General features: G+C 44.8%; 1 protein-coding gene and 1 long non-coding RNA gene across 3 annotated transcripts in view; one reads left to right on the top strand and one right to left on the bottom strand.

Annotated features, from left to right (window-relative positions):
• WBP1L (WW domain binding protein 1 like) overlaps positions 1-21,569 on the top strand; it is a 66,645-nt gene that overhangs the window by 40,779 nt on the left and 4,297 nt on the right. For both annotated transcript variants that reach the window (XM_072805506.1, XM_072805507.1), the window contains exons 2-3: positions 9,791-9,893; positions 20,660-20,821. In XM_072805506.1, the coding sequence (XP_072661607.1) occupies positions 9,791-9,893; positions 20,660-20,821 (265 nt within the window). The remainder of the gene's footprint in view (positions 1-9,790; positions 9,894-20,659; positions 20,822-21,569) is intronic.
• Positions 2,811-21,306, bottom strand: LOC140620948 (uncharacterized). Its single transcript, XR_012020690.1, has 4 exons — positions 21,226-21,306; positions 10,659-10,860; positions 7,077-7,162; positions 2,811-4,292 (listed from the first exon to the last, which is right to left on the bottom strand). It is a non-coding gene; the product is annotated as an uncharacterized lncRNA (long non-coding RNA).

The following is a 21,569-nucleotide window of genomic DNA, read 5'->3' as shown; positions in this document are numbered from 1 at the left end:
AGTTCCATCCACGTCATTGCAAATGGCAAGATTTCATTTTTTTTGATGGCTGAGTTATAGTCCATTGGACATACATACTGCATCCTCTTTATCCATTTATCTGTCGATGGACATCTGGGCTCTTTCCATAGTTTGGCTAATGTGGACATTGCTGCTCTAAAAATTGGGGTGCAGGTGCCCCTTTGAATAACTATGTTTGTATCTTTGGGGTAAATACCTACTAGTGCAATTGCTGGGTCGTAGGGGAGCTCTATTTTCAACTTTTTGAGGACCCTCGATACTGTTTTCCAGAGTGATTGTACCAGCTTGCGTTACTACCAACAGTGTTAAAGAGTGTTTTTTATGATCACCTACAAATCTTTTTTAAGGACCTGGGCCTGAAAGTGCTACAATTTCAGAATTTGAAGATTCTGTGTAAGAATAAAAATAGCTGATTCTAAGTTAAGGTTGCTTGCTGTCTTTTCTGATTTAGCCATTTCAAATCTGTCTTGTTTATGAAGACTCTGTTGCCCTTTGGTTATAAAGTATTACCCAAATCAGATAGAACCCTGGTCCAGTAGATGTATAGTGCTAGAATTTTGTCTACTTTCTGGAAAGCCATTCCTGGTTCAAGACTAGAAGGAAAGTTGATTTTGTTACTTACTCTGCAGTAGCAGCCATAAAGCAGGGAGACAACAAAAGAGGGATGGGGTCCTAAGTTGAAAAGGAATCATAAGAATTGCAAAAATAGGGGGCATCCCGGGTGGCTCAGCAGTTTGGTGCCACCTTCAGCCCAGGGCGTGATCCTGGAGACACGGGATTGAGTCCCACATCGAGCTCCCTGCATGGAGCCTGTTTCTCCCTCTGCTTGTGTCTCTACCTCTCTCTCTGTGTCTCTCATGAATAAATAAATAAAATCTTAAAAAAAAAAATAATGACCTCATTTTTGGTTAAAACTCAGTGATTCTGGGATGCCTGGGTGGCTCAGCAGTTGAGCATCTGCCTTCGGCTCAGGGTGTGATCCTGGAGTTCCAAGATCAAGTCCCACATCGGGCTCCCTGCATGGAGCCTGCTTCTCCCTCTGCCTGTGTCTCTGCCTCTCTCTCTGCATCTCTCTGTGTCACTCATGGATAAATAAAATCTTAAAAAAAAAAAAAAAAGAATTGCAAAAATATTTTGATATTATTCATATATCCAGCAACATTATAGCCAACAACAAATTTACAAGCTCTGGTATTTCGGCTGTTATTTTAACTGTTTTGCAAGGCATATGAGGCATGGCTTCTTTCTAAATTCTCAGTGATTCTTTTCATACCACTCTCCTTGAGATTCACTGTACTCACGCACACTAGCCTTCTTTTTCTTGAGCACACCAAACTCACTCCTGCATTGGTGTCTTTGTATGCATTTGACATTCCTGCTGCCTGGAACATTGTTCCCACAGATCTTCTTAATTTAATCTGGTCCCTTCTTAACATTCAGGGCTCAACTCCCGTGTCACCTTCCCAGGGAGGCCTTTCTTTCCTGACTGCCCCATCTAAAACCTGTTATCCTGTTTTATATCCTTATGGAGATTATTACTATTTTAAATTCTAATTTAATGTTAATTTTCAGTCTTCCTCACTTGAACGTGTTTAGGATCTTTTTTCTTTTCTTTTTTTAAAGATTTTATTTATTTATTCATGAGAGACAGGGAGAGAGGCAGAGATATAGGCAGAGGGAGAAGTAGGCTCCCTGTGGGGAGCCCAATGCAGGACTCTATCCTGGGACCCCAGGATCATGCTTTGAGCCAAAGGCAGACGCTCAACCTCTGAGCCACCCCGGCATCCCAGTGTTAGGATCTTTTTGTTGTTGTTCTGTAGTTTCGAACAGTGTGCTCCAGTATGAGTTTGTCTGAAAATTCCATATATTCAATCAGCTCTGGGAATTTTTCAGTTATCTCTTTAAATATCACATCTCCTCCATATTCTTCTTCTTAAGCTTCTTATTCTCATTTTCCATTTCTATGGTATATTTTATTTTTTTTATTTTTATTTTTTTAAGATTTATTTATTTATTTATGATAGAGATAGAGAGAGAGAGACAGAGACTCAGGAGGAGGGAGAAGCAGGCTCCATGCTGGGAGCCCGATGTGGGAATCGATCCAGGGACTCCAGGATCACGCCCTGGGCCAAAGGCAAGCGCTAAACCGCTGAGCCACCCAGGGATCCCTCTTTGGCATATTTTAATTGTTGTTAGCCCTATGCCGGGTATTTTTCTCAGATCTGTGTCCCAGTTCACCAATTCTCTCTTTAACTTGGTCTGAGCTCTGTGTAGCCAATCTATTGAGTTTCTAATCAATAGTGATTTTTCTATACCCCCTACCCCCACCTCACTGCTTGGTCACTGTTTTCTTCAGCATGTTCTTTTCTCATGTTTTTCATTCTTTCTTTTTGGCTTTAATAATAATAATTTTTTAAACATCCCAGTTTATTTTTTTTTAAGATTTTACTTATTTATTTATTCATGAGAGACACAGAAAGAGAGAGGCAGAGACATAGACAGAGGGAGAAACAGGCTTCATGCCAGGAGCCCAATATGGGACTCGATCCCGGTACTCCAGGATCATGCCCTGAGCCAAAGGCAGATGTACTCAACCACTGAGCCACCCAGGTGACCCAGGCTTTAATAATTTGAAACATGCGGATCCCTGGGTGGCGCAGTGGTTTGGCGCCTGCCTTTGGCCCAGGGCGCGATCCTGGAGACCCAGGATCGAATCCCACATCGGGCTCCCGGTGCATGGAGCCTGCTTCTCCCTCTGCCTGTGTCTCTGCCTCCCTCTCTCTCTCTGTAACTATCATAAATAAATAAAAATTAAAAAAAAAATAATAATTTGAAACATGCTTTTATATTCTAGTTTATCAGATCATTCTATTAAGTTTTTTCAGAGAGTCTTATCCTGCTATTTGTTGGATTTCCCAAGTCTTGTTTGCGATGGCTTATTTCTGTGTAAGTTTTTCTTTTGTGAATTTTCTATTGTGAGCTCATCTTCAACAGAGCTTTATTTATGGAAATCATGCCCCAATTGAGGGTGGGTCTCTTCAGAGTTTTGTATTTCTTCTGCCAAATGTCACAGCGTTATTGCAAGCCTGAAGCCACTTTTTGTGTTCAATTTATCCTTGGGGATTTTCAGACCATGTAATAGTACAATTCAAATTTCAAATTAACTTATGGAAAGACACGACTGATGGTTACAGATGATGAAAGCAGATGTTTTCTTCCTCTCAATTCAGAGCTTTCTTCCTGTCAGTGTGTGGCCAATAGGCTAATTTATTCCTAGTCCACTCTATCTTTTTGAGGGTCCTCATTTTATATTGGGGCTGTTTTAATTCCCTGTTTTCAGTTGGGTCCAAGAGCAATAAACAGCCCCTTTTTCCAGGGCAACTGAAAAGGACTGACCTCATTTACCATTGTACTTTCTAGTTCCCTTCAACATTTTTGACTCCTAAGGATCTTCCTTACTTTCTTGCTAGCTCAGCTGTGTAATTAAAAGGATATTGCTGTATTGCCACTATTTCTACGAGCTTTGGCAAAGAAGAATTTTTAAAGTTACCAACCTAGCACTCTTGCCACAGAAACAGGATCCCTTCCCCCAGAATCTCTTGCTCATTGTTGTAGCTATAGCATCCAGCACAGTGCTGGAATGCAAGAGGAGCATTAGTACACATTTGTTTTTTGATTTGTGGAATTGGACATTTCGATTAGAAATTGTTTCTTTTCCCTGTAGGGAAACCAGAAGTGGCGCTCCAAAATCATTCACATCCAGCAGCCAAGATAGTGTCCTATGCTTTAACACCTGTGAACAATTTCAGTATTACTTTTTACTTTTAAGCTTTACAACTTTGGTGCTTTCCTATGGACATGAAGCTGCTGTTGCCAGTTACTAGCAGGGTTTTCCAACCTCACAAATTGGTGAATTAAAACCACCCCTGAGGAACCATGTACTGCCCAGTGTCTCTCTTTATGATGGTGCTTAGAAGGTTCTTATGCTGATTGACCTTTACAGTGGCTTAGCTGAGAACAGCAACTATAAGAGATGGAAATTGTTAAGGAAAGTGTTGTTAGTCCCAGTTTATGCTACCACAGAAGAGATGAGATGATTTCTTGCATATGGACAAAAGGTATACTGTCCATCCTTTTCTGTTGTAAAAATATTCTTTCCGGTTCAGTGTTGGCCTTGACTAGTTCTTCTTTGTGCCTGTGCTTTTCATCTGGTGACCTGTGTGCCCTGTACCTCAGAGCTAGGCTGTGGAATCTGGGCTGAAGACACATACCTGTAATGAACAATGATGCTAATGGTCATTGCCACAGTCATTTCTGAGAGGAGAGACCTCAGCATAAGAGCATGTGTTATTCACAGTTTCTTTCTTTCTTTTTTTTTTTTTTAGATTTTATTTATTTATTTTAAAGATTTTATTTATTTATTCATGAGAGAGAGAGAGGCAGAGAGATAGGCAGAGGGAGAAGCAGGCTCCTTATGGGGAGCCCGATGCAGGACTCAATCCCAGGACCCCAGAATCCCAACCTGAGCCAAAGGCACTCAACCACTGAGCCACCCAGGCATCCCAAGGTTGCGTTTTCATATCCTGATTTTCTGAAAAGCAGAATGGTGTTTCATCCCATTGTGGAATGTGGGACCTTCATTCATCTTTCAACATTTATTGAGCACCTGCCCTGAACCAGCTGTGATCTGGAAGGGTGGGGGTGGGGGGGCACAATGGGCAAACGGCGAAAACGGTCATGATCTCTCCTCATGGAGCTTTCAGTCTAGTGAAAGATAATAAAGTAAATCATTCAGGTAAAACTACAACTAGAAAGAGAAAAATACATGATTCGGTGAGACCTTACTAGGGATAAGACCTAGGTGTTAGACATGAAGGTCCAGATAGCTTCTTGTGACAAAGGTAAGCTTGAATGGAGATCACCAAGATGGTTAGAAAATTAGCAACCAGGGGAGAGGAATGGGGAAAACATTCTAGGAAAAGGAGATGGTACAAGCAAAGACCTTTAACTAAAAGGAGATGGTCGAAGAAGTAGGTAGGGAAGTTAGGTAAGTGGGGACCAGATGGTGTAGTGAAGTGACGAGATCAGATTTGCATTTTGAAGATAGCTCCTTCCTAGCATGTTTTCATTTGCACAAAACTGCATAGCCCCAAAATTCTAGAAACATAGAACCTATCATAAAGAAACTGTGAGGGCGCCTGGGTGGCTCAGTCAGTAAAGTGTCTTCCTTCAGCTCACATGGTGGTCCCAGAGTCCTGGGATCAGAACCCTGCATTGGTTGGCGGTGTGTGGGGGGGTGGTTGGTGGTGATGATTATGGTGTCTCTGCTCAGCGGGGAGCCTGCTTCCCCCTCTCCTTCTGCCCTTGCGCATGCGTGTGCATTCTCTCTCTCTCTCTCTCTCTCTCTCTCTCTCTCTCTCTCTCTTCTCTTTCTGTCAAATAAATAAAATCTTTGGGATGCCTGGGTGGTTCAGCGGTTGAGCATCTGCCTTCTGCTCAGGTCCTGGGATCAAGCCCTGCATCAGGCCCCCTGCTCAAGAAGGAACCTACTTCTCCCTCTCCTCTGCCATTCCCTCTGGCTTGTGCTCTCTGGCTTTCTCTATCTCTCTGTCAAATAAATTAAAAGAGAAAAGAAAAGACCACCTTTTAAGAAAAAAAGGGAGGAGTCCTGAGCATGTTGCTCCTCCTCACTGCCAAGTAGAAGATGAAAGATCCTCTTCCCAAAGTCATAGAGCTCCACAAGGCAGAGTCCTTATCTTTTCCTTCAAAGACAAAATGTTGACTTTGGTTTGGAGCTTTCAGTGGGTTTATTTAAGCAGCTGAAGAAGTATAATCTCAACCAAAGAAGCTGAAGCTTCCTAGTAAAAGCTCAAGCCCTAGGGCCAAACAAAAGAGATCAAAGCACTTGGTAGCTGTGTGACCTTAGACAAGTTACTCAGCCTCTCTTCGCCTCAATTCTCTGACACTACCCACTTCACAAGTTGCCTTCAGGTTAAGATTAAGGAATATATGTAAGGCGTTTAGAACAGTGCCTGGCACATAGCAGGTGCTCAGTACACATTAGCGATATCATTCACCCCAGGTTGAATAGCTGGTGTTTGGTTAAGCAAACTGTTACGTACCAAACCCTGTGCCCATACTGGAAATGGAGGTGGTTGGTGAGGAGTCAGAGCTCTTGCCCATAGGGAGAGCACAACTCATTCTTTGGTTCACTCTCTGGAGAGAGGGAGCGGGAAGGATATTTACTGCCCACACTTCAAGACTTAGTCTGAACAATGTAATAGGTGTAAGGTGCTTGAAGATGCTTGGAAACAAGGCAGAGAATAATCATAATCATAAAACGTGCTGAGAATTTTTCATATTTTAACTTTATCCATTGCATTCCATCCGGTCGCTTTTTCTGTTCTTTGTGTGTCTGGAGCAACCCACATTGCCAGTGAACTTCACTCTTCTGAAATAGCTCTAAGTGAATGCAAAGTGCTGTTTAGGCAGTCTTTCTAGCCTGGCAGTAATGGTTCACAGAGTGACATTGATATTAAGAGCTCAGAGAAGTTAAGTCACTTAACCAACATCACATGGTTAATTAATAGACAGTAGTATAGGAGCTGCGCTTTAGACCCAGATCTGCCTGGCTCTCAACCATACCTTCCTCACCATGGATCTTGAGCCACCGGAAGTCTCTGAGAGTCCTCCAGGTAAACCACAATTAGGCCCCCTGTATGTACAGGGAAGGCTGGAAGAGCATTGGGCAGCATTTGCACGCCTCTGTTCTTTGCTAGCTCTTTGAATAAGAGGAGACAAATTTCAGGAGCTCTTGTATTGACTCGAGGCTGCGGTGTGAGGGGGTGGGAGGTGGATAGGCTAATAAAGACTTGGGTTGAAGGAGACATGAGAGAGTGTCTTTAACTCATCTGAAGGCCATTGTGTCCAGGTCCTGGTCCTCTGTAGTCCTACCAAACCCGAGAGAGCCAGGATCAAACCCTATGCTCTTGGATTTTCCTTTCATACCACCAGGCTTCTGGAGGAACTTACCTTGGGACTCCCACCTCACTTACCCTCCTGATCCTCCATTTCTTCCTTGCTAAAGGTTCACGAGAGCCCACTTCTTGTCTTCCTATACTGCCCACTGCTTTCCTTCCTTCTGTGGCAGAGAATGACAGTTCCTATTACCATGACTGTCCCAGGCAACCTTCGAACTCTGTTAGGGGTGGGGAGGGCAGGGGAACGAGAGCAGGGGTTGATATTTACTGGGTAGAAAGCGTTTGAGGAGCACTGGATTAAATGATGCTTCTACAGTTCTGCTCTCCCTAGGAAAGTGGAGGCAAAGCAGGGAAAAAGAGCAGGGTCCTGTTTATAACAGGCTTCCTGTGCCGGGGGATGGAAAAGCCAAGAGAAAAGCTGACACCAGTAGGTCATGAGGATACCGCTTGTTTAGATTTCAAACGCGTTCCATTCCACGCCTCACTTAGGACTAGTTGGCTGTCCTGTGTTCAGAGTCTGGACCTCATCTGGTGAATTTTCCTGAGGCAGAAGTGTCACTGGATTCTTTCATGTGTTGGAGTGTAGGCAGCACAGCCTCTTTTAGAAACTATGTGGACACTTTGAACTGTGCTCTTGCAAGCCAGTGCCAGAAGAATGGCATTTCAGGGCCTGGTAAACTTGGGAGAAACTTTTTGATGTCTTTATGAAAGCAATGTTTTGCTCTGAAGTCAGGGAGGGTGTGTTCTAGCAAAAGAAGTGAGCACAGATCTGCTCTCTCCACATGCCAGGCCTCAGAGGAGCCCTCCGACCAGACAGCCCCCCACTAGGCCTTCCATGTTGCTTATAGTAGACATGGGAAGGCAGAGATGGGAAGACCTCTGTTGGCCGTGTTGTGAAACCCTCACTGTCAGAGCTTTCCAGTGCCTTCCCAGTGTTTCCTTCTTCCTAAACCCCCTCACACAAGGCTGTCAGGCTCTTAAAGACCAGGAACCGCCTGAGCAACTGTGGCAGAGACCTTCCGTGAGCCCAGGAGCAGGTCTCTAGCTGTGCCCTCTCCCTTGTCCTCTCCCTGTGACATCAGGTACCCGAGCTGACTCTGCCCAGCCTTAGCCCTGTAGATGGTTAGTGGAGTGCCTTGTTTATACCCTTGGCCAAGTAGTGTAGTGTAAAGCAAGGCCCAGAGAGGAGGAACTGACCATGTGACTTAAGTTTCCACTGGCAGGCCTCCGCCCGGATGTACACTGTGGGCAGGGTCAGCCTGAGTAGCAGCAAATACAATACTGTGGTTTTAGTTTCTCTGCTGAACAGCCTCCCCCTCTCCCCCTTTTCACTGCAAGCTTCTTGGGGATGGGGACAATGTCTTATTCATCTATCCCACATACCCAACACAGTGCTTGGCACAAAGACAGTGTCCAGTAAACGGATGTGTCACTTGTTTAGAATAAAGAAATGTTGAAAGCCAGGTGGAGCACCCGACTTAACAGTCTCATCATATGTGGTGGGGCCCACAGTACATTTTGGGGCTGAAGTCCAGGTTGGCTGCGGAGATATCTCTTATCTTAAGTGTGAAATGTCAAAAAGCGTCTTCACCCCCATCCCCATCCATCCACCAGGACTGTGAATAGAATTTGGCACACCTCAGGGTGGTTACTCAGCAGTGCCCTTTCTGGAACTGTCCTGACAAGGCACAGTGTGAATCCTAGGTCCAGTCAAGATCATTAAGAGATCATTTGATAATCAGAAAATTATCTAGCAAATTGAAATTGGATGAGGTCACCTGAGGAGGTCACCCTTTTTCTTAAAGACTAAAGAATTTTAGTGGCAAGTTATCTTGGCCCTCTTCGGAGTCACACTGTAATTAACCTTGAACAGAGTGTGTTTTGAAGGACGGAGTGACTGACTAGATGCTAATCCTAGGATATGTACTGCAGTAATTGTTCCGGGAACTTTCACAAAAAGCCAATTTTATTTAAAACATACTGCTAATTACATGAGAACCATTGTCTTTTTACTGGCTGAGTGTAACACCGGAACATGAAGTGTTTCTGCTTGGACATAAAGAAAATGAGGCATCCATTTCCTGTCTGAGGAAAACTTTGCTCTTTATCAGTCAACTTTGTGTGCCGAAACCTCTTCCCCCTTTAATAAACCTTTGTTTTTTCTTCAGTCTGTTGTTGTGGTGGGTTCTTTCTAATTTTTTTTCCCTCATGGAATGAACAGACCATCTTGGTGGAGGGTGGCCAGATAAATGGGAAGAGAGGGATGGGAAGAAAAGTGGCATTTAAAAGCTATAATTTGGGGCAGCCCGGGTGGCTCAGCGGTTTGGCGCCGCCTTTGGCTGGGCTGTGGTCCTGGAGACCCGGGATCAAGTCCCATGTCGGACTCCCCGCATGGAGCCTGCTTCTCCCTCTGCCTGTGTCTCTGCCTCTCTCTCTCTCTCTCTCTGTCTCTCATGAATAAATAAATAAAATCTTAAGAGAAAAAATAAAATAAAAGCTATAATTTGGGAGCACCTGGGTGGCTCAGTGCTTGAGCATCTGCCTTTAGCTCAGGTCGTGATCCTGGGGTCCTGGGATCGAGTCCTACATTGGGCTCCCCACAGGGAGTCTGCTTTTCCCTCTGCCTATGTCTCTGCCTCTCTCTATGTGTCTCTTATAAGTAAGTAAGTAAGTAAGTAAGTAAATAAATAAATAAATAAATAAATAAATAAAATATTTTTAAAAATACATAAAAGCTATAATTTCATATGCTTAAATGTTTTTTGATGATTATTATTTTATTTTTTTAGGATAAGGAAACCTGTGTGGGCACCAACAATCAAAGCTACATTTGTGACACAGGACATTGCTGTGGACAGTCTCAGTGCTGCAACTACTACTATGAACTCTGGTGTAAGTCCTTGCCCGCCCCTCCCGGGGTCTCTGGTACCCCAAGGTCCTCCTGGTTACCATCTCTGCTCATTGGGAAGTGGTGGACTGGGCACATTTTCTCATTCTCCCAGAGGACAGTGTTGTGAGTGGAATCTGTTGCTGGGTTCCAGAAGAAATTCCTCTGTAGAGGCGAAGTGCTCTGGTGCTCTTCAGAAACCATTGGCTAAAGACTAAGGAATATGGTCTGTGCCTTCTGAAGAGGCCGTGGTTACCTGGTCTGCTGAGGAAGCTCCTGCCTGAGCTTCTCTGCAACATCCCCTCCAGTGTGTGCTGAGCAGTGACAACAACTCACATCCTTCTGTGGGCTAGCCCAGACACCCAGGCTTTGCCATCTCCATAAAGAGAGATTGTAGCAGCCAAGCTGCTGTGAATGCCAGGCTATAGGCTCTGTGGATAGCTGTAATGCTATTTCATTGTAAGAACCTTAAAGACTTTCCAGAATTCCCTATACAGCATCAAGGAGCTGCCTCTGTTTCTGGTTCCTTAAAGGGATCACCTTCTCCCTAGTTCCCTGCTCCCAGAGCCCTCTTGGAGCAAGGAAGTCTAGGAGCCCTCTTGGAGCGAGGAAGTCCAGAGGTTTAGCTCCCTCTGTTTCCTTCCCACTTCTCAAGCTGAAATGTCTGTAGGCTTGCTTCTCCAGTGTATCTCCGCTGTTACGCTCAGCTAACTGCTATGGAAACAGTCCTCATCTCACCACTGGTTTGGTTGAGCCCATTGGCTTTGTACCTTCAGACTTGCACAAGGGTGGTGACATCGGGCACAATCGCTAGGGAGCCAGCCAGGTTCAAGGAGTTCACTAACGTGCTTGGTATTTCAGTCTTCTTGAAGCTAGGATGAGACACTGCAGGATGCTGGACAGAGAATGGGAAGAAGACAGGAGAGTCCTTAGGGCAGAGGTGAGCAGCACTGCGCTGGTTCTCACAAGCGTCTGTAGAGAGAGAAATGGTAGCTCATTTCCCCAGATAGTTCTAAGCCCTCATCACTCCCTCCATTTGGAAACAAACTGGGCTCGTTTGTCAAAGCGTGCCTTTTCTGCCACCGTCACCCTGTCCTTTCTCCCCTTCTTCTCTCTGATCTCCCCACTCCCCCCACATTGGTGATGTGGTCAGAAGGCAGTGAGGAGGGCTGTTGTTTGGTATGGAAAGTAAATTAGACTCTTGGCTCGGCAGTGTCTCCCTCTGCATGTAAAGGTATCTTGTAGCCATTGGGAGTGGTTCCTCCAAATAGGACCTCTCCTCACCCTTATCCTTCCCTTTTGAGAACTGAGGACTGGCTTATCTGCCTTTCTGAGGAATCCCAGGGATAGTCCAGTGCACGGTCCCTTCACCAGAAGAGGACAAAACTTGGGACATCCGCACCAGTCCTCTGAGAATATAAGCAACAGCGAAGGATGATCCAGGATTGTTGCTATTTTAGAAGGGGTGGGGCCGAGGGACTTACTAGAGGACACAAAGTGCCAAGCAGGTGAACAGACTGTTTAAATGTTTTAAAATGAAGATAACCACAGGGCTCCAATTCTCCCTCCCACCTCTTGTTAAAACAAAAGTCGAAGCTTGGCTGCCAAAAAGCCACAGAGCTGCAGTTTGTTTCTCCGGGGCCCGGCCCAGGCGGCATCAGTTGCGGATGACCTCGTCTCAGATTGACAGAGCCTCCTGGGCTTTTGGCGGAGCAGTCTCAGTAGCCACCAGAATTGGGTCACTGTCGCCCGGCTAAGGGGGTGGGGCAGTGGGGACAGGGAGACCCAGGTGGTAGAGAGGCGGCCTGGGAAGCGGCACTTCACCCCAAGGGCTTAAAGAAAGCCATGGGAGAAGCTTTTTTTTTTTTTTTTTTTTTTAAGATTTTATTTATTTGTTCATGAGAGTCACAGAGAGAGAGGCAGAAACATAGGCAGAGGGAGAAGCAGGCTCCCTGCGGGGAGCCCGATGTGGGACTGGATCCCAGGACCCTGGGATCACGACCTGAGCCAAAGGCAGACGCTCAACCACTGAGCCACCCAGGCGCCCCTGAGTGGCTAATTCTCTCTCCAGTTATGGTCAGTGGGGGGAAAGGAGGAGGCCAGAGACAAGAGTCTGGATGGGGATGAAAGACTCACCATCCTATGAGTTGGCCCATGCTTTCCAAGTTCTGGAGGGATGGAGATTATAAAAGCAAAACTGTCCTCCTTGGTGCCTGGAAATGGCTTCTCTGTTAAGAGAGGCCCATTGAGTGTTCCACCCCCCTCAGAATTCTTTGGTTTTCCTCCTCATCAGGGTCCTCTGCCTGATGTGTGGCTAGGAGGGAAGATGAGTGTTGGGATGAGCCCCTTCGGTTCATATCAAAACTGCATTTTTGGTCGCTTTGAACCCTATTCCCTCTACTCACCTCTAAACTTTGCCTGACATGTGAAAATAATGGGCTTTGGGTTACTCTTTTTGTCTCTTTCCTTCGGAAGGAAAAAAAGTCTCAGCCAGGAAATCCTTGGCAGAGTTTCTGTCAGACAGAGAACATCTTTTTTTTTTTTTTTTTTTTTTAAGATTTTATTTATTTATTCATGAGAGAGAGAGAGAGAGAGAGAGAGAACGGCAGAGACACAGGCAGAGGGAGAAGCAGGCTCCATGCAGGGAGCCTGACATGGGACTCGATCCTGGGTATCCAGGGTCATGCCCTGGGCTGAAGGCGGCGCCAAACCGCTGGGCCATTGGGGCTGCCCAGAGAACCTCTTTAACCACAGTTGCCTACAGAGAAGGCCTCAGGGAAAAAAAAGCAAAAAACGCCATTTCTACGAACACTTTCACCTCAATGGAGGTGAAGACTGATACACACGCGCGCGCACACACACACACACACACACACACACTACATACCTCACTTACACAAACTCCCTTTCTCCATGTCTTTGCAGTTATAACTGAAACCAGTGGTCATCACTGGGCCTGCGTCAGGTGGGAAACAAAGGTCTTGTTTTACCACTGAGGCTGTCAGAACTGGTCATCATCATTACTATTATCCCACGCATTTTTATGGCACTTGTACTTTAACTCATTATTCAATCATTTATTCATTCAGTAAATGAATGGCAGTGGTTCCCCAAATTTGGCAAGCTTCCGAATTTCCTGGAGGGCTTATTAAAATACAGATATCTGAGTCCTACTCCCAGTTTTTGTTGTTGTTTTTTAATTCAATAGGTCTGAGGTGGACCTGAGAATTTGCAGTTCTAAGAAACTGCTACTTGAGGCTGTGACCTCTTCTGTGTTAGAAACTATAGAGAAGCAGAGTCCTTGCCATCAACAGGGTCTCTCCTAGCAGAGAGAGGAGATAAGACAGGAGGTCCACTAGTAAGAGACAAAGTAGAGAGTGGAATGTATGTGCCAGGACTGCTGTGGATTTTCAGAAGGACAGTTTGCGTTGGCTAGGCAGGATTCAGGCAGACTACATGGAAGAGGTGGCATTTGCGGTGGACCCTAGAAGGCAGATAGGATTTAACACTTCTTCAAAGGGTAGAATGATTTCTCAGGCAGAGGAACACCAGAGGCCAGGGATGGGAAAGAACAGAGAATGCATGACGTCATTGACCTTTCCCCTGAGGCCGTGAGGCTTGTCTGGGAAGGAATGGGAGATGAGCGTGCTAATGTGCACAAAATTCTACTACATGTGAGGCACTAAGGTCTTTACTCACATTGTTGCCTTTCACCCCAAGAACAAACCTGCTAGGTTCTCATGTCACCCCTATGTTCTCATGTGTCGGGACCAGGGGTTTGAAGTAAGTGCTCAGCTGGATGCAGCTGACTGGTAGGGTCAGTGGTCCTCACTCCAGAACTCCAGAGTTCTGGAGCAACCCCCTCCAGAACTCTGGTGTGTCGGACTAGAGGGGTGATGGGCCCAGGTCATGGAGGGTCTCAAATATGCATGTTTCATCCACCTGAGGATGCCCTTCACGGAACAGGTAGAGCAAAGAAAAAAGCCAAGATTGAGAGAGGCCACCAACATGCTCAGGGCCAAAGATCCTGAACTGACATCTCCCGATTCTCATCCCAGGACTGTTGCCACTCACCAGCCTCCAAAGTCCAGGGAGAGGCCAGAGCTGGGAATTTCTGCTCCCGAGATAATTTGAGGGACCTTCACTTGGGCATCGGTTTTCTCTTGTCTGGGCTTTAGTTGGAGAAAGGGAGTGTTTCTGGGCAGTGGAATTTCCCCTGAGGTGATATGAAACAGACTGTTAACAAATTCATTTAAGACTGCGCAGCTTGTTTTTACCTGCTTTTTCTTTTTAGTTTATGTTAAGATGTATGATCGTTGTTGAGCTGCTCGTGACAAAAGCCCGTGCCATCTGCCACCCTTAGCACAGTGGAGAGTGGAAAGCTGGGGCCTTCTTCCAAACCCTCGATTGGACCCCTGCTCCTAGAGGTGCTGGCTTCTGGACAAAAACAGGTTGATCAGTGGCACTTGGGCTGGTTTTCCAATGAGTTCAGCTAAGCACAGAATCTAGAAGCAGACTTTGGACTTTTCTTCACCCTTGCTTTTTTATGGAGTATTTGGGGGGGCAGGATTAAAGGAGAAATGGAAAGAAAATCCTTCCCATCTGTGGTCACTTTTGTAATGACAACCATAAATAACAACTAGAGAACTTATATACCAGGCATGGTTCTGAATATTAACTCATTTCACAATGACTGGTAAGGTGGAAACCATTATTTTCCTCATTTTACAGATGAGGGAAGTAAAAACAAAATGACCAAGATCACAAAGCTAAGAAGTGGTTTTATGAGCTGTGACTTGAACCCAGGCCACTGTCTCTTTTCTTTTTGGAACTGCAGTCATGCTTCTAGGAAACTTTTCCAGTCTTTCAGATGAACTTGTAAGCCTTCTGAGGTCGTCTTTTCCCCATATCAGGCCTTTTCCACAGTGGCAGTGGTAGGAGCTCCTGCTGAGAGCTAAAAGGGACCGGGAAGGTCACCCACCATCCTGTGGGGTAGAATTTACAGTGTGCTTTGGCTTCCTAATGAGGAATTTCCTGCCCAGTTGGGGAGTGGTGTTTTCCCAAGTTTATAGTGAACTCAGGGCACATGACTCAGTTCCTACATTGGACTGTGATTGTTTTCCAAAACATGTTTTCTATTTTGCTTAGCATGACAAATGCTCCCCACCATGAGATCACAGCTTTCAAAATTGTCATTGAGAAGTGTAATCTCTGGGTAGGTGTGTGTTTGGGGAGGAGGACAAGCTTTTGTGTGTCTGTTTCATTAGGTTTTTCTTTTAAAATTTAGTTCCTTGTTTGTGAAATCTAGTGAAAAGATCAAAAGTTTGTACAACTCCATAGAGACTAGTCTGGATATTCTCCCTTTTAAACTTGGTGGGACATTGCTTCACTAAAGTGGCTCCCAAATGAGTCCATTTTGTGAGGGCAGACTAAAGAATGCCTTCTGCCTTCCCACATTAACTCCATCAAGGAGGACCAGCTCATTAAGGGTCTTTTCTGGGCCTGTGCTAAACTCTATCTTGCCACTAGACCCATTCTACTTCCAAGTTAGCTTTCTCTCAGTTTTGATCCACACAAATAATCTTTTGTCATACTGTATTAGAAATGAAGAAATTAGGGGCACCTGGCTGGCCCAAGCGGAAGAGCATGTGACTCTTGATCGCAGGGTTGTGAGTTTGAGCCTCACCTTGGGTGTAGAGATTAAATAATGTGAATAAATAAATGAAAACAACAACAACAACAAAAAGGAATTAGAACTCAGTTTGATACTTAATAACATCAACAGTGTAAATATAACATCATATAACTGGTACATAGTAGGGAGACTTTTTCTTCCCATGGTACTACGTTAAAAGAAGTAGGGTAGTAGAGTTTCAATGAACACATGAGTTGTCTGGTGTTCTCTTAGATATGACTAAGGCAGTTTTGCCAAGGACATGTATTACAGTTGTCTCATTTTTTCCCTAGTCTCCTTTTGCCCTAATTTTTCCTTAAAAAAAAAAAATAAATAAAATAAATAAAAATTTTAAAAAGCTCTCTTTTTCTATTATACTTCCAGTTCAGTGGATCTCAGACTTTTTTCTGGATCAAGGATTCCCTTAAGAATCTGATGAATGCTTAAATCTTTTTCTCTAGAAAAGCCTATAAAGATACTGCATCAATCAAGATAGGCTATAAGTCTCCAACCAAGTGGCCTTAAACAGGTTTACTTCTCACACTACATGTCCATCATGGGTTGGAGGGCAGTTTGGTTTCCACTTCATCATCCTGAAGCCAGACTATCCCTGATGTCACTATCTGAAATGTTGCCAACCGTCATGGCAGAAGGAGGACTAAAGGAAGGAAAGTCTTATAGAAATAAGAGATGTCCTGGCCTCTAATGGACAGAAATTACTTCTAAACCATATTCACTAGTTCGAACCAGTCCCAAAGCCTTGCCCAGTCATAAGGGGGCCACGAAGTTCAAGCCTACCCAAATGCCCAGAAGGGGAAAACCAGAAATATGTGGCCAACATATGAAAATCAGTATCTGAGATTTTTCTTATTAAAAGCATGTGTTAAAAAAAATAGTCTTGCCTGGCTGGCTAAGTTGATAGAGCAATGCGACTCTCCATGATGGGATTGTGAGTTTGAGCCCCACATTGAGGGTGGAGTTTACTTAAAAACAAAAAGAAAAATAAACAACAACAAAACATTAAAAAATAAAATCATGTTATAAAATGAGAAATATTGCCCCTAGATCATTTATATGGCAACATAAAGGTTAAATGTTGGTTTACCTTTAGGTAAGAAACTACTGAAAAAATGACTTGGGAGGTAAACTAGTCAAGTTAGATGCAATTATCTCATGGGAGAATGTACTTTTATTTATTTATTTATTTATTTTTTAAGATTTCATTCATTTATTCATAGACGCAGAGAGAGAGGCAGAGACACAGGCAGAGGGAGAAGCAGGCTCCATGCAGGGAGCCCGATATGGGACTCGATCCCGGGTCTCCAGGATCACACCCCAGGCTGCAGGGGGCGCCAAACTGCTGCGTCACTGGGGCTGCCCCGGAGAATGTACTTTTAGAATTAGAACACAGTACTAAAGTATAAAGGATTGTGAGATAATGATGCTGGGCAAGTGAGAGAAATGCAGGTAATATGGAAGAGTGATTAGCCCAGAAACTCTTACGTCTAGAGCCGGACCCTTGAGCAGAAGGCACTGTGCTTGTTTGTGCTGCCTCCCTCTCTCTAGTGCAGCCCCCCCCCCCCCCCCCCAAGGAGGCTGGCGCTGAGGATGTTATAGGACAACATCAGGGAGCCACTTGGCTCCCAATGCTCTTTTCTGGCCTTACCCCCACTTCTCAGGGCTCCTGTGACAGTATTTATCTAGTCTTGAGTAGATGCAGGGATTGAGAAATATAAGTGAACTTAAGCAAATGTCAGCTTTGAATCTTGGAAAGGACCACAAGGGAGACTTCTGACTTCAACTTATGTATATGTTTTCTGGTTACATCTTACTATTTTTTTTCAAGGTTTTATTTTTAGATAACCTCTATACCTTACATGGGTCTCAAACCCACAACGCTGAGATCTAGGGTCACACGCTCTACTGACTGAGCTGGCCAGCTACAAGGGTTTTATTGCCTGCCGATGGGATAAAGGGTAGAAATCCGCCGCCTGTTGTCCTCTGCCCATTCTCTTTTTGTCAGGCCTCAGCAGAAAGTTCCCCTGAACACTGACAAGTTCCACTGAACACCTAACATGCTGAAAAAACTGCTTTCAGCATGTTAGGTGTCATATGGTGGTGCTGCCAGCCTGCCAGGGCCAGGCGGCCTTACTGCCCTCCCTTCTTACTCTGTGAGGGTGGTTTTGTGGGGTGATTTAGTGAGAACACCTTTAGGGGACAAAAAGCCGTTGCCTGAGACCACACCCTAAAGATCAGTGCGATCTTTTCGAATATTGTATTCTGGTACAAATAGAAAAGTCAGAGGTGTATTCATATACATGTTTACTTGGGGGAAAGTTTGTTTTGGTTTTGTTTGGTTTTAAATAAGCTTTACACCCAATGTGGGGCTTAAAGTCAACGCCAAAGTTAAGAGTCAGGTACTCTACCGACTGAGCCAGCCAGGAGGCCCTGGGGCTTTTTTTTGGGGGGGGGGGGTGATCTTAACTCATTCTGACAAGAGATACATGTGGGAATACTTAAATACTTAAATTCTAAACACAAAAGTATAATTACAAAGCAGGTGATACAAAATACATGTACCCTTGGTAATGGAAAAAAAATTGAAGTTATTCAGAAATAGCAAATGAACGATCATCTAGTCTCAATAACAATTTTTTTAGATTTTATTTACTTGGGGGGCGGGGAGAGAGCGAGCACGTGAGCACAAGCTGGGGGAGGGGCAGAGGCAAAGGGTAAGTGGACCCTGTGCTGAGCAGGGAGCTTGCCATGGGCTCCATCCCAGGAACCTGGAATCATGACCTGAGCTGAAGGTAGATGCTCAACCAGCTGAGCTAGGTGTGTCCCAATAACAAATCACCTTAAAATTATTCCTCAGATAAATATTTTTACTCAGAAAAAAAAATATTCTTTTTATTTCAAAGAAGTACATGTTCGTCTTAGAAAGCTTGGAAATGCAGATAAGCAAAAAACAAGAGATCTAGTACCAGAAATAACCTCATGATGAACTTCCTAACCATCCTTCTAGAGATTCCTATATACTTTTTTTTTTAAAGATTTTATTTATTTATTCATGAGAGACACAGAGAGAGAGAGAGGCAGAGACACAGGCAGAGGGAGAATTAGGCTCCTCGCAGAGAGCCTGATACAGGACTTGATCCTGGGACCAGGATCATGCCCTGAGCCAAAGGCAGACGCTCAACCAACTGAGCCACCCAGGCATCCCTATATACTTTCTTTTTGAAGGAAAAAAATTAGGATCAGATTTTATACTGTTCTGTAATTTGCTTTTTTCATTTATTTTTTTATTTTTAAGATTTATTTATTTATTCAGAGAGAGAGGCAGAGACACAGGCAGAGGGAGGGGCAGGCTCCACGCAGGGAGCCCGACGTGGGACTCGATTCCGGGTCTCCAGGATCACACCCCGGGCTGTAGGGGGCACTAAACTGCTGCGCCACCGGGGCTGCCTTGCTTTTTTCATTTAATATTAGAAACATATTTTTTTTAAAGATTTTATTTATTTATTAATGAGAGACACAGAGAGAGAGAGAGATTGGCAGAGACACAGGCAGAGGGAGAAGCAGGCTCCATGCAGGGAGCCCCATGTGGGACTCAATCCCAGGACTCCAGGATCACGCCCTGAGCCAAAGGCAGGCGCTAAACCACTGAGCTGCCCAGGGATCCCCTAGAAACACCTTTATATGTCAGAAGTAGTAATCTGTGAATATTTTTAAATGATTCATGTTATTTCATTGTATGAATACATTCTCAGAGAAATTTAAAAACCTCTCCAGAAATTAATTTTTTTTTTTTAGTAATCTCTACTCCCAATGTGGGGCTCGAACTCACAACCCCCAAAACAAGAGTTGTATGCTACAATGACTGAGCCAGCCAGATGCCCCCATCCTCTTAAGTTCTTTAAATAAAAGCTAGAAAAAAAAGTAAAATTAGTCACAGGTATTTTAAGTTTACTTTGTTTCCAGTTTTATAATGTGAAGGCAAAAATTGAAATTTCTCATAATCCCACCACTTAAAGGTATGTCACTCCTTTTGTGTTTTTCCTTCTAGTCTCTTTCCTCCCATATGTATATATATGTATTTTTTTAAAAGCAAAATTGCTCATTGATTATAAAAAGCTTTTTAAAAAAGGGTTTCTGCTTACAATTGAAGATTGGAGAGGGGGTGTCTTATATGGGGGTTTGTCAGGATTCTCTGAATATGATCCAAGAACACTGTGGGAAACGAGAAGAAGGAATCCTTCTGAAGAAGGAGGACTGTAGGCCTTCTCCCCTGTCCCCTTATACCTATCCCTCTCTGGAGCAAGGAGGAAGGAGGGGAGGCTGCTGATGGCCTTGAGTCTAATGTAATCACAGGCCAAAGGGAGGTGGGAGTGTTATTTGCAACTGTAGGAGATGGAATTATACCAGATTATATCAAGAGCAGGGGAAGTCATTTATGCTCTCTAGGGAAGAGATGGACCTGAGGCAATTAGAATTTTTCCCCCTGTAACTTTAGTGACTCTTGTATTACACCAGTGTATCTGGTAGAGAAAAGTCCATGATCTTTTTGGTGATATCAAGAGAACCCTAAGAATTCCTTTATCGGGTGGCCCGTCTGCGGGGCCTCCCAGTTGCCAACCTTCTGGGATTTTGAGGGGCTCTTTGCTTTTGGTGAGCAGCCTGGTATAGCAGCAGGAAGTGAGGCTGGGAACCAGTCTTAATGTCTTGAGCAGAGCTTGGGGGTTGAGAGTGGGAGACAGATGAGAAGAAAGCCAGAAGCACTTTCTCTGAGATCCCTTAAGAGAGGACGAATACATAGTCCTTAAAAGGTCAGCATATGTAATGTCCACCAAACCCAAAACACAGGACCAGTGGTGCTGGAGAGTTGCCTTCTGCCCCCTCCCACCCCATCTTTCATTCTGGCACAAACATTTATAGAAATTGAACACAGATTCCAAATGGAAATTCACCAGGTGAGGCAGGCAGTGTCAGCTTCGACCAGGTGGGCGCCGGCCAGGGACTTCCCTGCTGGGAAAGCTGTTCCTCTGGCTGGTGTTCACCATGCATGTGTGCCTCTCTGCCTTGCCTCCCTGCCCCCAGGGTTCTGGCTGGTGTGGACCATCATCATCATCCTGAGCTGCTGCTGTGTGTGCCACCACCGCCGAGCCAAGCATCGCCTTCAGGCCCAGCAGCGGCAGCATGAGATCAACCTGATTGCCTACCGAGAAGCCCACAATTACTCAGCGCTGCCATTTTATTTCAGTACGTACACCAAAAGCCCCCAAACTCCACCCTTCTGAACCCAGGATACAAACTGTGGGCCCCTGTGGGCCCCCTTGCCCAGCACAGTGCAGAGTCTCTCTCGCAGGTATGGGAATAGGGGGGTGCTCACCATTAGCACAGAGGAGCAGGTGCTGTGCCCTGAAGCCACTGGGTCATTCCAAATCCACATGGGCCTATTTTCTTAAGGCAGGTAGTCAGATAGTCAGATGGTGTATGATGCAAGTGAATCAAGACTTAGATTTCTGTGGCCTGAAATCCTCCCATTTTGCTTAGTGCCCTGTGATATCCCTGAGGCTGCCATGAAAGGGGCAGGTGTGTGTGCGGGGTGACATTGGGATGTCCTGAGAACCAAGAAACTGCCTGACTCACCGAAGGACACTCACCTAACTTCTCTGGGGGTTCCTTGCAAGTGACCCTCTAAGAGTCCAGGGAGGCCCAGCTTGTCCAAAGCCATTCTACAGTGTGTTCTACAGAACAAAGTGGTCATGGGTATGGAATTCCACATCTAGAAGTGTCAAGTGTTTAGCACAGTACTTGGCATATAGTAAGTGCTCAGTAAATGCTAGCAGTTATTGTTTTAACCAAACCATCTGTGCCTTGAGATACTCAGCACATTCAAAAGATAACTTACCTGGCATGTCGGTAATAAGCCTTGTTTGGCAGGCCCCTCACCCTTCGCTGGTAACCCACCTGCTCCCAATCTGAGTCAAGATGAGGTTCGGTTTGT

This window comes from Canis lupus, chromosome 29 (assembly GCF_048164855.1).
Source record: "Canis lupus baileyi chromosome 29, mCanLup2.hap1, whole genome shotgun sequence".
Taxonomy (NCBI): Eukaryota; Metazoa; Chordata; class Mammalia; order Carnivora; family Canidae; genus Canis; species Canis lupus.
The sequence above is the reverse complement of the archived record's forward strand: the minus strand, read 5'-3'. Positions and strand labels throughout refer to the sequence as shown.